The 16,595-nt window shown below is 41.0% G+C and overlaps 1 protein-coding gene across 3 annotated transcripts in view; it reads left to right on the plus strand.

The window, feature by feature from the left end:
- Positions 1–15,562, plus strand: part of MAPKAPK5 (MAPK activated protein kinase 5) — a 28,877-nt gene extending 13,315 nt beyond the window's left edge. For 2 of the 3 annotated variants that reach the window (XM_053669865.1, XM_053669867.1), the window contains 8 exons: positions 545–640; positions 4,332–4,412; positions 6,371–6,558; positions 8,658–8,778; positions 11,678–11,808; positions 12,050–12,171; positions 13,378–13,482; positions 15,370–15,562. In XM_053669865.1, the coding sequence (XP_053525840.1) occupies positions 545–640; positions 4,332–4,412; positions 6,371–6,558; positions 8,658–8,778; positions 11,678–11,808; positions 12,050–12,171; positions 13,378–13,482; positions 15,370–15,464 (939 nt within the window). In that variant the 3' untranslated portion in view covers positions 15,465–15,562. The remainder of the gene's footprint in view (positions 1–544; positions 641–4,331; positions 4,413–6,370; positions 6,559–8,657; positions 8,779–11,677; positions 11,809–12,049; positions 12,172–13,377; positions 13,483–15,369) is intronic. The other variant, XM_053669866.1, reaches the window with a different exon arrangement.
- Positions 15,563–16,595: the final 1,033 nt, after the last annotated feature.

Raw genomic sequence — 16,595 nt, forward strand, 5'->3', positions numbered from 1 at the left:
TAATTTTGGATAATCCTGGTATGTATTTGTAGGACTTAAGATTTTGGATATTATTTGGAGGCACATTGGGAAGGGGTGGGAATCAATATACTATTATATATTACCTTGAAACTTAACAGTTGTATTTGTTAACTCTGATAAGGTGTGTTTTCCTCTCCAGTCCTACCTGCTTCCCATGTCCCGTCAAATAAGTTGTTCTGGCAAATAAGTTGTCATGAAGCTGATGTTATGAATGAAGTGGCACCCTGGATTGATGAGAAATAATGGGCTTTAAGCTATAGAGTCAAGGGACATTTGAGTAAGATTTTGATTTTAGTTAAAAAGCAAGGTTACCTGTGATGGGTAGAAATCGCTTACTTCTCTATTACTAGAAATAGTTCCTTAATATGAATCATTGTCTCCAAACCTGAGGATGTGCTACTCATACACTCAGATCTCAACAGGAAACTTGTGAGAACTTGCAGTAACGTGTTTTTGCACCTGGAGTTTCCTTTAATGTCTACTGAGAACTCTGGAGCAGTGACTTCCATTTATTTTGTTTCAGGATGCCCCTGTGAAGTTGTGCGATTTTGGATTTGCCAAAATCGACCAAGGTGACTTGATGACACCCCAGTTCACCCCTTATTATGTAGCACCTCAGGTAAGCATGTGCTGTTTCTACCACAGGGTATCACTAAGCTACCTGTGGACTCACCGTGCTTCTACTGTGCAGCACGAGTCATTGTGTGTTACAGATGCAAGGGGAGAGCCCAGCTGCAGAAGCCTTCAAGCCGCTTAATTTGGTACAGGCATTTTACTCTTTTAAAACCAAATTTACTGAGGAACGATTTATGTATGATACTCCTACTTTAAGTGTAGTTGATGAGTTTTCACAAATGGGTACTCCTGCATGATCAGGTCCACGAGCAAGGTACAGACATTTCCATCACTTCAGAAGCGGCCTGGTGTGCCTTTCCGGTCAGTCTTCTGGTCAGTCTGCGCCCAGTTTAGCCCCCTGCCCGGGGCAACCACTGATCCGCTTTCTGATGTTATTGGTTAGTTTTTTTCTCTTGTAGAATTTCATGAAATGGAATTCATGTGCCTTTCGTGTTTTGTTTTTACTCAGCATGGTTTTGAAATTCATCCATGTTGCTGCACTTAGCAGTAGTTAATTCCTTTTTATTGCTAAATGGTGTTCTGTCATGTGACTAAGGCCTGTTGTTTGTCCATTCACTGACTGATGGCCATTTTGGGTTGTTTCACATTTTTGGCCATTATGATTAAAGCTGCTAAGGACATTCAATTATGTTTTGAGGGACACATTTCCCCCCTTAAGTAGTATCTTTTTCCAAAATGCTTGTACCACTCTACATATATACCAGTCATGTGTAACAGGTCCAGTTGCTTCACATTCTTACCACCAAGTCACGTGTGTTAGTATTTACAATCTTAGTCACACTGGGACATATGTAGTACTATTTCATTATGGATTTAATTATCGTGTTTTCCTCAAGACGGCTGTTGTGGACTATGTTTTCATGTGTTTATTGGTCATTCTAGTAAGAAATACAGGTACTACATTCTGTTGTTAACTATAGCTACAAATCTTTTGCTCTTTCTCTTGGTTTTATAATTGAGATAGAGGAATTTTAATTATATTTTGGATGTAAATTAAAAAAAAATTTTATTTATCTTTAGAAGGGAAGAGGAGAGGAGGAGGGAAATATCAATGTGTGGTTGCTTCTGGTGCATCCCCTGCTGGGAACTGGCCCCTGCTGGGAACTGGCCTGCAACCAGGCATGTGCCCTGACGGGGAATTGAACTGCAGTCTATTGGTTCGCAGGACCGTGCTCAATCTGGATATAAATTTTTTTGTTGTACATACATACTCATTTTTTCCTGCTGCTGTAACAAATTGCCGTAAACTTAGCAGCTTAAAACAGCACACGTTTATTACCTGATAGTTTTAAAGTTAGAAGTCTGCACTGGTTCAGAGTGTAGGCAGGAGCGTGTTTCTTTGGAAGCTCCAGGGGAGAATCCATGTCCTCGCCTTTTCAGCTTCTAGAGTCCACCTCCTCCTGTGGCTTGTGGTCCCCTCCTCCATGTTCAAAGTCAGTGGTGTCAAATCTTCCAGTCTTTACACTGGACCCACTTGGATAATCCAGGATGATTCCATCTCACGATCCTTAATCAAATGTGCAAAGTCCCTTTTGCCATGTAAAGTAACATAGTCACAGATTCCAGAGATTAAGACAGGGACAGCTTTGAGGGGGCCATTGTTTTGCCTACTGCACAGGTATCATGAATATTTCTCTGAGTCTGGTTTACTTTTCATTTTTTAAAAATATTTTATTTATTCGTCTTTAGAGAGGAAGGGAAGGAGAGAGGGAGAGAAACATCAATGTATGGTTGCCTCCCGTACATCCCCTGCTGGGAACTGGCCCGCAACCCAGGCATGTGCCCTGACTGGGAACTGAACCTTGATCCTCTGGTTCGCAGGCATATGCTCAATCCACTGAGCTACACCAGTCAGGGCTACTTTTCATTTTTTTTAAATCTTTTGAATAGCAGAAGCTTTTGACTTGATCAAGTCCAATTCACCTTTTAAAAAAATTTTTGACAGTTAGTGCATTTTATTCCTGTCAAAGAGGTCTTTCCATTTACATGGACATGATTTTCTCGTGTTTTCTTATTAAAGGCTATAGTTTTAGCTTTTACTTTTCAGACAGTGATTCACTTGAGTTATTTTTCTGAGTGTGTGTATATGTATTAGAGAAGGGTCAGGTTTCCCCTCCACCTCCACCATAGATGTCAAGCTGTTTCCATTATTTGTTAAAAGACTATCCTTGCGTCATTGAATTACCTTACAGTTTGTTGAAAATCAATCGACCATATATGTGTTGGTCTATTCTAGACTCTATTCTGTTTAATATATACTGGATGGGCAAAAGTAGGGTTACAAATAATACAAATAAATAATACAATAATTGATAAGTAAATAATAATACAAGAGTAAATTCTGTGTTTTATGTACTCCACACTAAAGCTACCTCTGCCAACCCCCTGTGTCTATTCTTACAGCACTAGCATCTGGATCACTGTAGTTTTATAGTGTCTTCACCTCAGGTAGTATGATAAGTCTTTCAAATGGATTCTTTTTCAAATTTGTTTTGACTATTCTGGTTCCTTTGCATTTCTCTATACATTTCAGAATTCACTTTTCTATAAGAGGAAAGCCTCCTGGGATTTGATTTGGATTGCGTTTAATCTACAGATGAATTTGGAGAGAATTAACAGTTTAACAGCCTAACCCATGAGCAAGCTATATTTCTCCATTTGGTTTTTTATTTTTTTAGTTTGCTTAGCAATATTTGGGTAGCTTTCAGTGTACAAGTCTTTCACATCTTTTGTTAGATTTATCCTTAATATTTTTTATACTGTCATAAATGGTATTTTCCTTTTCAGTTTAATTAATTCTCTTGTATTCTTCTTGTTTAAAAACACTGTTTGGTGGCCACAGCTGCAGCTGGGTCCTGTGCACAGAGACTGTGGGGTGGGTCGTGAGGAGATGGTCAGTGAGTTCCTGATAGAGAGACTTAGGGAACGAACAGCCTCCTTCCAGAGGTCAGGGGTAAGAGAGCTTTACATCTTAGAGACAGCACTGAAGGTGGCCTTGGCAAAGTGGTCCAAGGGGGCAGTGCAGCCTCTGGCTGAGCAGTTGTTAGTACCTGCTATCAGTGGCAGGTAGAGGACATGAGGCCAGAAAAATAGCAATGGGTCCAGGTGTTGAGGATGAAGCACACCAGCACAGAGCTGCAGCATCCTTTCCTTGTGCAAGGAACCACGTGGGGTTTGCCAGTCCTGTTCCCCCAGGAGTCCTACTGCACAGGACAGTGGCAAACTTACCATGATAATGGCCCTATGGATGGCAGTGCTTATCTCCTTGGAGCATTTGCACCCGACATGACTGTCATAGTCCTGATGGCAGCAAGTACTTGGAACCTGATCTGCTGGCTAGTACAGTGGTCTGCTGGTCTGCTTTTACAATGCATAAGCATGAGGGGTGTCCCCAGGAAAAAGGCAGTGATCTCAGATGCCTCGATGGGTAGGAAGAGGAGATAAATCTCCTCCAGGGACCTGGTCTTGATGTTCTTGACCTGGGTAAACACTGATAAATTGATGGTTGTAAGAGGGGGACAAAATGTATTTGAAAGTATGGGGTTTGTATGGAGGTGTTTTTTGACTGTTGACTGTCAGCATTTACCCTTTGTAACCTTCCAGCAGTCTGTCTCCAGTTGTGTGCCACTGGTGTGATTTTCAGTAAATTGTGCCCTTTGGTCTGACTCTGACAGGTACTAGAGGCACAGAGAAGGCATCAGAAGGAGAAATCTGGCATCATACCTACCTCGCCAACACCCTACACTTACAACAAGGTAGGGGATGAAATATTTATCTATTTCTATCCCTTAACATCCCTCTGCAAAGGAAGCAGCCACACATGTATTTGGAGTTTTAAGTTTTTGTCTGATAATTAGGTTCTTATCAATTGAACCTTTGCAGTAAGAACCAAGTGCTATGGTCACTATAGGTTATTTATTTGTCTAGCTGTACAGTCCAGTAACCACATTTAAAAGACTGGGTTGTCTTTAATTTATTTGTTAACATCTCTGCATGAATGGATTGGATTCCTGCATGATACATTATTTCACAGTATTTCTTTTCCTTCTCTTCCTGTTCCATTTTGGGAATCTGATGGTGCTCATGAATTAGCATATTCATCAAAATTATACTGCAGATGAGTAGTATTTTGAAAGAATAAACAGTTCATGTTACTTTTGAATGTGCCTATATGTTGGTCTAGATATAAACTTTATATTGGCAACTAAATGGACATTGAATGCTACACTGGCAAATAATTTTTAGTTTTAGGTTTCCTTCCTTCCTTCCTCCCTTCCTTCCTTCCTCTCTCTTTTCTTTCTTTTCTTCCTTTCTTTCTTCCTCCCCTCCCCTACTTTCTTTCTAGAAGGAGAGAGATGAAGGGAGAGAGAGAAATATCAATTTGTTGTTTCACTTATGCAATCATTGGTTGCTGCTTGTATGTGCCCTGACCAGGGGTCAAACCCGCAACCTGGGTGTATCAGGATGACACTCTAACCAACTGAGCTACATGGCCAGGGCTGACAAATAAATTTTAATGAAAATATGTAATAAGATATAATTAAAATTTTGAAAATTAAATACCGCAACCTTAATTAAAAAGATAAAAAAAGGAGTAGGCCAGGAGACTTGCTCTGGTTTTACCACTATTTGGTTGCGTGACGTTCATTAGGTCACTTAGTTTGACTCTTGACAGATGACCTTACAGATGGATGACAAGATCTATGTAGTATCAGTTTCCTTATGTGTCAAGTGAGGGATTTGAAGCATTTTTAATATTCCTTTTTACCTCTGTAAATTTATAATGTGTTCTACAGCATGGTTCATATCATCTACGGACATCCATTAGTATGATGCCAAAACACGGGTGAGAGTACCCGAGACACCCCATTTTCTAGGCTTCCCTCAGAGCCTCTGGGCTTGAGGGAAAACATGTGACCAGAGTGGTAGGCTCCTTGGGCCCCTCTCTCAGGTGAACACTGCTTTTGTCTTGCAGTGCAAGAGAGGCTTAAATTTAAGCCTCTGAGGACTCAGTTTCCAAGATTGGTGGAGCTGCATTTAACTAAAATAGGAGTCCTTTATTAATAAGTATGCCTTGTTTATTAATAATCATACTGTGATTCCAGGTAGTGGAGTCCCCTTAATACCTATAGACATGGTAGTCGGTGGCACTTTGCTTCCTTTCAAAAGTATCTTCCCCAAGACTGGTGTATGGCGTTGCGAATGGGCACAGTGAATCCTTTGTGGCCAAAGGAGTGCTCTTAGACCTCCTCTTTTCCCCTCCAGTGCCTCTCCTTGATTTGTGTCAAATTGCTTTGGGCTTTTATGAAACGACTTGTGCTATATTATGGGGTTGGCCTACCTTGTCTCACCTGCTTTATTCCTGCACCCTTACCCTGCCCGGGTTGACAGAGGACATGTTTTACAACCAGCTGGCTTCTAACTATTACTCTTTCTGGCTGGGGACAAAGTGTCCTACATCTGTGCCCAAGAATCAGAAGGTAGCTTGGGCCTAAGCAGTGAAATAAAAGTGACTGTTTATTTTACCCCAGACCTGTACGCTGGTGGTGGCACATAAAAAGTAAGGAGTGGATAGTTAGATTTCCTGAAATGGTTCCAGTCTCTGTTCAGTGAGTCTTGGGTATATCAGCCTGTGTATGTCTGGGCTGGTCCTGGGGGCTTTATTTTGGAGCTGTACCTCTGCTGTGAGTGACCATGTTCTTCTTGCTTTCAGAGCTGTGACTTGTGGTCCCTGGGCGTGATCATCTATGTGATGCTGTGCGGATACCCTCCTTTTTACTCCAAACACCACAGTCGGACTATCCCAAAGGACATGCGGAGAAAGATCATGACAGGCAGTTTTGAGTTTCCAGAGGAAGAGTGGAGCCAGATCTCAGAGATGGCCAAAGATGTTGTGAGGAAGTGAGTCCCTGGGCCACTGGGTGGGGAGGCCGAGGAGGCCTTCAGATGGTGGAGCACAAGGGAATGCTGAGTAGAAAAAAGTCATGTGTTTCTCTCCCAGGCATGTTCCTTCCTGTTTAGCATCACAGAAACTTATCCCTGGAGCCTGAGATGAGAGTTCTCAGTGTCCACAACTCAATGAGAATGGAGCTTTGCTCTCCTGTTGCTTCCTAGAATTTATCCCCAGGGTTGTGAGCCCAGGTTCCTCAGTAGCCAGTGTCTCTGTGAGCATTAATTCAGGACCTTAAACAGTAATCTCTACCACCCACACCCTGGCATGTGCTCTCTTGTATGTAAGCCAGTCATTTGCAATGGACGTGACTCCAGGAACTGAACTGGGGGGGTTAAGACAATGACAATGCTTTTGGCTTTTAATTCCTTGGCCGCTGTGAGAATACGTGATTGATGGTGGGGTGCCTGGACCCCACTCTCTGGCCATTTCACTGCTAGTTGGTTGCTCTGACATGTATGAAGATGGGAAGGTTTAGAAGAATTAGGGCTAGTGAGTAGATGAGGGAGAGTTGCCATTCAGAGTCCTTTGGTAGCTAGAGGACTACATAAGAAGTCACAGCTAAATTTGAAGTATATTTGCTTTTTTTGCCTACATATGTGGGAGGCTCAGCTGCCTAGGACTTGGGCACTGTTTTGGTATTCCTACTGTTTGGTTTTACTGAGCAGTTTTCTTTCTTTTTTTTTTTTTTGGTTCCAGTTTCTTCATCTGTAACATGATAAAGACACTCATTAAAGGGGCAGTATCTGGGAACCGTCTTCTGACAGTACAGCCATTTCTCTATGGAGATTATTCTCTTTCCAAAGTGAGCTTGTCCTGTTGGTTAGGCTTCTGTATATATAAAGAGGGACTAGTTTCTAAAAACAAGTAAAAGGTTTTTTAGGATAGTGGAGGCAATGTTTAAATCTTCCCATGCTATTCCCATGCTGTATTCTCAGCTACTTAACTAAAACATCAATATCCCCTAAGTGGTTCTTTGTCACTTCTATAGAATGTATTTCCTGTTCTTAGAGCAACATCGATTCTTTTCTCATTAATCCTTTCTTTAGAATCTGAAGCCGTTTGTTCAGAATGATCCAGAAGGTTGCAGAGAACATGAAAGAGCAAGCAGGCCTATTGTCCTGACTCTGAGACTTGGAATGGGAGGATAGGTAGTTGGAAGAAGGTGCTGTAAACAGACCAGGGAGGGTGCTGGGGTGAGCTTGGAATTGCATCGGCACGAATGGACAAGATGTAAAGAAGTTGGATCAGAGCAACATATCAGGCTTAGAAGGAAACACCATCTCTTTTTCAGAGACTAGATGTTTCGTGCTTTTGAATGTTTACGCTAGAATAAAATGTTCATGTCCTGCCATATGGTAACATCTGAAAGTTTTATTATAAGCAGCAACCTGGGTTTTTAAAACCTCCTGACCCTTCAGCTAATTTTGTAGCCACTGTTAGCCAAAAGAGCACTCTTAGTCCATTTTGGAAATTAGAGCCCACTGTCCTAGAAACATCAATATGAAGAATCAGGGTCTCAGGAACTGTTAGCCATATGTAGGATTATCTTACTGACTAGAAGTCAGTCTGAAGTATTATTGGATTAGCCTTTTCCTACCACTTTAAAAAAAATTCCTAGTTGTTATATGTACATTCACTAAAAATTGTTTCTCCCACAAAGTAACTATTTTGCAAATTTACCTTTGTAATTGGATACAAAAGTCAATAGCAAAAAAGCCAGTCAAATTGAGTTGTGGAGGGTTGTTTTCCAACTTTAGTGACACTAACTTTAGTTGAGTTCTGATAACACACTACCATCGGACTAGCCCTTTTCCTACCACTTTTATGTCACTTTGTACAGGTAGAAAGGACTGCGTAAGGACACAGTGCCCTTACAGCTAGTGGTTAGGGCTACCACCCAACCCCCCACCCCACGCAGTTGGAAAGCCTAGATTTGTAGGAGTTGGAAGAAAGTCAGAAGCTAGGTCTGGTTAGAGAAAGACCCCAGAACCTCCTGGACTTCTGGAAGCAACTGTGCATGGCAGCCCTGTTGGCCTTTTCTCCACAGGCTCTTAAAGGTCAAACCAGAGGAGAGACTCACCATTGAGGGAGTACTGGACCACCCCTGGCTAAACTCGACTGCAGCCCTGGATAATGTTCTACCCTCTGCTCAACTGATGATGGATAAGGTTTTGCATGATGCTTATTTTGTTGGCGTATAAGACTCTGTTGAGAAGGAATGCTGGGACTTAAGTTAGTGAGGGGTTAAAGGCAAAACAATGCTGAACAGACAGTCTCTTCCAGAGAAACCTCTCTGGTTTCCTGAAAATCGGGATTGGCAATAAAGAGCTTCTTTATACAAAAGAAAAGATCAAGGCCTGCTCAATATACATTAAGGGAACACAACACTCACAGGAATGTCTACCCTATGATCATCAGTTGGAAAAGCTGCCTGACTTCCTTGAGGAGAAGGCAGGGAGAGGTGTGAGGGGGCCAGGGGTTTAATCTTATTTCAGTCAGATGGAGTTGAGAGGCCACTGCAGATTTTTGAGAAGAGGTTTATACAGGAAAGGTATTTAGGGATGGTCACCCAGACTTGCAGATGCCAACGTAGGACTTCGAGATAATCTGCAATCTGAGGGGCAGCTCTGGGAGCAGAGAAGTAGAGATGAATGACTATGTTCAATACTTCTGAAGGCAAATTTCTACAATTTTTGATGATTGACTAGATATAAGGGGACATTGGGTGGCATATCAGGTGGTACCACTGCCAAGTAGAGAGAAGTCAGGGACAAGGCTAGTTTGAGTGAAGGGACTCCTTTAGATTTTAGGAAATTGTTTCAAGTGGTAGATGGACACTCGAATGAATGGGATGTGTGGTCTGGAATCAGCATGGCTGAGAGGCAAAGGCAGCGGCAAAGACTTGAATGTTACCCCCTTGAAAGTAATGGGGTTGAAGTATGACAAAGAATAAGTGAATAGGAAAAGAGAATGCTAAGACCTTCCTTAGTTTACGTGGAATATGGGAGAGAAAGGAGAGTGAGAAAGAGCAGACCTCTCTGCCATCTCTGACCTGTGTACGGTTATCTTCCTGGTTTAAATATGCCCAGTAGTACAAAAGTGGTTTGGTCAGTTCAAAGGGATTACGTAGATCATCCTCTGGTTGTCAGTACACAGGGGTTACAACGTAGCTTTCTTCAAGATCTTGGAAATGAAGAAATAATTGCCTTCAGGAGTTACTTTAAAAATTAATGCAAAATGAAGCCAGGTATGGATATGCAGAATCTTCTTAATGATAAAGACAGGCTCCTAGACCTATAAGGTGAAACTTTAACAACACAATATATTCCTATTTTTATAGAATATTGTGGTCATGATGTTGATTGGTCAACTTCGGGAGGATAGAAAAATGGCTACATATGCAGATGTAGAATAGTGTCCATCTAAGGCCTGCTACCATCTAGAAGCTGGAGCCTGAATTCACGCCCTTGAGCTGATCCCCTTTCTGGTTGGGCTGTCACTGGTGAACAAACCAGCATGAGGGTCCCAAGTGGTGTAGCCAGGGCCAGCTATTACAGTTCCTGTAAATGAGTTTGAACTCTTCCTGATTTATTTATTTATTTTTTAAATTTTATTTAGTTATTTTTCAAGTACAGTTTTTTGTCTATTTCTCCCATCCCAGCCTCCCCCGCCCTGTGCTCCCCACCTCCCTCCCATTTCCACCCCCCTTAGTTCTCGTCCCTGTGTCCTTCCTATTTGTTCCTCCAAATCCCTCCCCCTTTTTCCCCTTAAATTCCCTTCCTCTCCCCTCTGGTCACTGTCCCCTTGTTCTCTATTTCAGTGTCTTTGGTTTTTTTTCTGCTTGCTTGTTTGTTTTGTTGTTTAGCTTCCTGTTAAAGGTGAGATCATATGGTATTTGTCTTTCAACCCCTGGCCTATTTCACTCAGCATAATGCTTTCCAGTTCCATCCATGTTGTTGCAAAGGGTAGTAGCTCCTTCTTTCTCTCTGCTGCATAGAATTCCATTGTGTATATGTACCACAATTTTTTGATCCATTCATTTACTGACGGGCACCTAGGTTGCCTCCAACTCTTGGCTATTGTAAATTGTGCTGCTATGAACATTGTGGTGCATAGGTTCTTTGAAATTGATGTTTTAGGATTCTTAGGATATAATCCTAGCAGTGGAATCCTGGGTCAAAAGGCAGGTCGATTTTTATTTTTCTGAGAAAATTCCATACTGTTTTCCATAATGGTTGTACCAGTCTGCAATCCCATGAACTCTTCCTGATTTAAAAGCACACTTACCGAGGGACTACTTTTTAAATGGTCAGATTTGATCGTTGTAAGTCAAATTGAGATATATAACATGAAAAGCAAAAGTTCCCTTTCATTTCTTTGCTTCAGTCTCACCCCTCAGAAGTGAGGTCACCTGCAGCTTGATGTATCATCCTGATCTTTTTCTGGGGAGACACCCACTTTTTTAAAGTACAAAAACGGGATTGGATTGTCTTGTTCTTACAAAGCCTCCTGCTGAGTTGTTTGCCTTCCCTTCTTGGTCTGCCCATAGTGAGAGCACGTTCTGGTCATAAAGACATAGGTTTCAAGAGTTTTCCACTTCCCAACAGTTATTTCTTACTATAAATTAATTGGCCTAGAGATCAGTGCCTGAGCTCCCACCATGCGCACTGGGTGAGACGATTGGGGTCCTGAGCCGTCAGGCTGAGGTGCGTCTCTCCACTGTGGGGCAGTCTGGGAGGCTCCTCGGGCAGTAGCCTGCCAGCCTTTTTCTTGATGTACATGTACGTCTCTCTTTACACTTGCCCTTGCCAATTACTGTGAGCCTGAGCCCTGTTAGTATTTCTTACTTGCATTTCTGTTCCCTCTGGAGGAGAGAAGGGCTGGTATTCCCTGGGCCCTGCCGATCCATGGGGAAGAATCCTCTCCCTGCTTTATTAAAATTTGTATGTGGCCAGCATAAGAATGAACTTGCCTTCCTAGTTCTTTGAGCTCTTTCCCACTGTCTTACATTGGCTTTCCAGTACTCAGAAATGAATGTGAAAAACTGATGACAGTGTTTGCATTCAGGCGGTGGTTGCAGGAATCCAGCAGGCTCATGCAGAACAGTTGGCCAACATGCGAATCCAGGATCTGAAAGTCAGCCTCAAACCCCTGCACTCTGTGAACAACCCCATTCTGAGGAAGAGGAAATTACTCGGGTAACTGAGTTTATTTCATCTCCTCTCCATGGTTGGTGTGGCTGAGCCAGGGGTCTACCCATTTTCTGCCTCTTGAGTGGGTGGAAATGATAGGCTTTTTAAATAGCATCGGAAGTTGGAGATACTCTGTAGTGAATTATTTATCTGAAAAATCTGTTGCCTTATGTTTAGAGTTAATATCAGTTGAGAGTTGAGTTTTGGGGTCTCACCTTGTTATTACCTCTCTCCCAAACTGTTAAAGCACCAAGCCTAAGGATGATGTTTATATCCACGATCGTGAGAATGGAGCCGAGGATTCAAATGTTGCCTTGGAAAAGCTCCGAGATGTGATTGCTCAATGTATTCTCCCCCAGGCTGGTAAAGGTCACACTGTTTATCAATGCTTTGTGTGTGTGTGTATGCACGTGTGCATGTGTGCACATGACAGTAGGAGTGGTTTAGATTAAGATTATTTCATCTTTGTGTATAAGAAAGTAAGTACATTATATAAATTAGTCTGTGCCCACTCAAAAGGGTGGGTGGTAGGAAGTCAGAAATGTGTTAAGTTCTACCCTTCCTCTGGTTTTCTGTGACATTTTTTAAAAAGATTTTATTTATTTATTCTTTAGAGAGAGGGAAAGAGAGGGAGAAAGAGAGGGAGAGAAATATTAATGTGTGGTTGCCTCCCTTGCACCCCTAACTGGGGACCTGGCCCACAACCCAGGCATGTGCCCTGACTGGGAATCAAACCACCGACCCTTTAGTTCACAGGTCAGCACTCAATCCACTGAGCCTCATCAGCCAGGACAGGGTGACATTTCTAATTTGAGTTTAATTGCCAGTGTCAGATGCAGCATGTAATTTTATATATTTTTAGTTAGTTAATGATGACATGAGATGGAGGATGTGGACAGAGTTGAGATCAATTTGGGAAGGTCAGACTTCATTTCCAGAGCCTTTGGAGTACAATGCTTTATTAACTTGTGAATATAAAAATACCTGCCAAGTTCAGAAGTGGGCCCTGCTGCTGCTTGTGTCATGGACAGAGGGTAACTTATACATGGATTATTTTGAGTGAGAGCTTGACTTGGTATGTTATTTCTCTACTCAGTGGCATGTGATAGGCTTTTCTCAATAGATGAAAGAGATCCTTCAAGTAATAAGCCAGAAAACTGTTGTGTTGACCTGTCCTAGATTCCTTGCATTTTAAGAGAACTCATATAGTGTACTCAGGTAGTCTTCCAAAGTAAGAAATGAGCTGAGGAGAAAGAAGGTAGGCCACTCAGCCTTGTTCTTCCTCCATCTCTTGGCCTGTTAGGTTAACCAGAGACTTAACCTGTTTTTGCTCAGCAATAGAGTCTGACACTGCCTACTTCTCATCCCCCAGTGCGAAGACTCTGGGGCCATCAGTGGATTTGTGTTAGGCTGTAATAGTAGAAGAGTTCAAAGACCAGAAGTGGTCTCTATGTCTGGTAGAGTGCACCTTCACTCATCACTTCTCAACAAAGCTGAACATCATGTCCTTCCATCTCTGACACTAAAATCCCATGATGCTGCAGGGAAACACAACTTTTTCATCTTTATCAATAGGAGAAAATGAAGACGAAAAGCTGAATGAAGTAATGCAAGAGGCTTGGAAGTATAACCGAGAATGCAAACTCCTAAGAGATACTCTGCAGAGCTTCAGCTGGAATGGTAGGAGCCTTAATTACACCTTCCCTGGGAATGCAGAGGAGTCATTATGTTTTATCTCTGGGGGCTACTTGCCAGTGTTTTTTTAAGTGAAGTTAGGCTGAAGAGTAAGTGGAATATTATGGAACCAGGGTTAGCCCTACATTAACTGCCCTGGTATATCTCGACTCTGGCCTTTTCTCTTGTTTTCCTGAGTTCAGATAAATTATGCATTGCAGATTCAACACTATAGAGCCCCCGTCACATACCACTTGGGCAAAAAACCCCCAGAGATCTCAGAACTCCTCCCACATATCTTGGCTGTTCACCAGGTCATTCAGGAGCAGTATACTCTAAAAGGACAGAAAGAAGGCAAAATACAGGGGGTCCACCCTGCTGATTTGTTTAGCTTAGAGATCTGTTTCACCGAAGAGTAGAGAATTTGCCAAATCTGCTGCTTGTGAACATTTTTCCCCAGGCAAGCAACGCAGAGATATATTCCTTGAACTGCTTTTCATATTTTCTTCCTAATTTAGCAGTCTAAACTAGATTTAAGTTTCAGAATGTTCAGCCTGGAGATTACCTTACCTGGGATTTTTAAAAAAAATTTGAAATATCAATACAGAAAAGTGATCACATTTGAAGTATGTATTATTGATGAATTTTTATGAAGGGAACATTTCCCTATAACCAGCCCCTAGAACATGTAGTAGAACATGGACCCTCTTCTAACCACTGCCCTCCTCCCCCAAGGGTAATCATGATCTTCACTGCTGGCACTATAAATTAGTTTTGCCTGATTTTGTAGTTTATATAAATGGAACTGGAGAAGTCTGTGCTCTTTGTGTCTCGCTTTTAGTTAACATTGTATTTGTGAGATTCATCCTGTTGTATGTAGCAACAAATCATTCTCATTATATATGTTTTTTTTTGTGTGTGTATATATATGTATATATATATATATATTCTCATATATTTCTCTATACAGGGGTGGGCAAAAGTAGATTTATAGTTGTGAGTATGTAACATAGTTTATTCTTATGTTATTTATTAATTATTATATTGTTGTTTTATATTAATCTTTTTTATTATTTTATAGCCTTACTTATGAAAAGTATTATTATCTTTTAGGTAATGATGGCTGGTAATTTAACCTACCCTGTGTCTGTGTGTATTTATGTATATGTAAAGGACTTCTGTGAACGCTCTTGTGTATGTCTTTTGAAGAATATTTGATGAATTCATTTCTCTTACCTTTTACATATCTATGATTAGAAGTGCTGGTTCATGGGAATATTCATTTGTTTGGCTTTAGTGGGTACTGGTACAAGTTTTCCAAGATTGACACTTTAACTAGCAGTGTTTTTGAGGGTTCTAGGTACTCTGCCTCCACACAAACACTTGCTATTATGTCTTTTTTTATTTTAGTCATTCTGGGTAGTATATAGCAGTATTGCAGTGTCATTTTACTTTGCCTTTGCCTGATGACTAATGCGCTTTAGCACTTTTAAAGTGTTGATTGGCCATTCAGATTTCCTCTTTTGTGAAGTGCCTATTCTTTTACCATTTTTTCTGTTGAGTTATATCTTTCTTATAGATGTGCTCTTTATACATTCTAGATATGAGTCCTTTGTCACACATATATTTATAAAGATCTTCCTCTTCATGGTTTCCTTCTGTGCTGTTGTACTGAACATTGGATTTTTACGATTTTACTGCTGGGTTAATGGAACTGCTCAATTGCACAATGCAGGGTCCGAACTGCTTTTGATCAGTATTGGGGATGAATTTGATACTCCATTGGTGGGGGTGAATTTGACACTAGTAAGGTGTACTTTACTGGATTCCTGTCAGGAATCTGTCTCCTCCCAAAAAGGTTGGAGATTGACCTTTTTCTTTCTTGGGTTTCAGGTCGTGGATTCACAGATAAAGTAGATCGACTCAAACTGGCAGAAATTGTGAAGCAAGTGATAGAAGAGCAAACCACGTCCCATGAATCCCAATAATGACAGCTTCAGACTTTGTTTTTTTACAATTTGAAAAACTATTCTTTAATGTATAAAGTAATTTTTATGTAAATTAATAAATCATAATTTCATTTCCACATTGCTTAAAGATGCTGTATAGATTTAGATATGGTATTTACTAATAGTGTAGTTCATTTGTTTTTAAGAAAAGCTCAGTTTCTAGAGATGTACTATTACTTTAGGACTGTTTAGTCATGTTTGTAAGATGACAGATGATATTGTCAAGCAAGATTGTTTTATTTGTAATAAAGTCTATGAAAACCACTTGCCAGCGGTAGACAAAGGACCAACTATACTGATCTTTCTACTTAGTAAACAGTTGAATCAGATACTGTGGAATTTGGTTTTGACTGCCCTGTGTATTTACTTTCTGCACTATTGGGAGATCAGCTCTGGTGCCAAGAAATGTCTGTGGATCCATGATGCAGAATGCCTGCTGAAACTCACAGGACACCAGCACCCGTGGTGGGAGAGACAGGGAGCTGAGCCTTCACCTCTGTTATCCCTAATTCCCAAGAGAAAAGTGGTAACACTTTTTTTTTGGTCATGTTTGTTAAAAGGTATTGGTGTGATTCTTAAATTTAATGGATTCTTTCAAGTTTATTCTTTTCATGCTTAATCAAAGTTTCAGTTTCCCTTCCCCTGAGATCCAACTTGGTCCTCTCCTTTCTGGCAGCCCTTGCTAGTTCCATTGTGTCTTTCTTACTTTCCCTGTTCTTCTGGCCCTCTTAGGGGATGATTTTTCTGAGAAAGTTACATTTCATGAAAAATGGACTCCTAAATTAGCATCCAAGAAGGTTCAGGTTTTTTTCTCTTCAAGCTGCCATTTTTCTCTGTAATGTTTCTGCCTGGGTTTCATATTGGCATCCCTTAAGCCGCATATATTTTGTTCTGCCACCTTCGTTTGCAAGAAGCATGCTTCTGGCTGAATTCAGCTGTTTGAATGGAAAACAAGGCTGGATGCTTTCCTGGTTTTTTGTTTGTTTTTGTTTTTGTTTTTGTTTTGCAAATAGGTTTCCATAACAAACCATGTTTATTTAATTATTTTAAAGCTGTTTTTGGTGGGTACCTATGTTGGTAAATAGAAGAGCTAATAGGCAAACTCCAATT

Source organism: Artibeus jamaicensis, unplaced genomic scaffold (genome assembly GCF_021234435.1).
Source record: "Artibeus jamaicensis isolate MK-2021 breed Jamaican fruit bat unplaced genomic scaffold, CSHL_Jam_final contig_525, whole genome shotgun sequence".
Classification (NCBI taxonomy): Eukaryota; Metazoa; Chordata; class Mammalia; order Chiroptera; family Phyllostomidae; genus Artibeus; species Artibeus jamaicensis.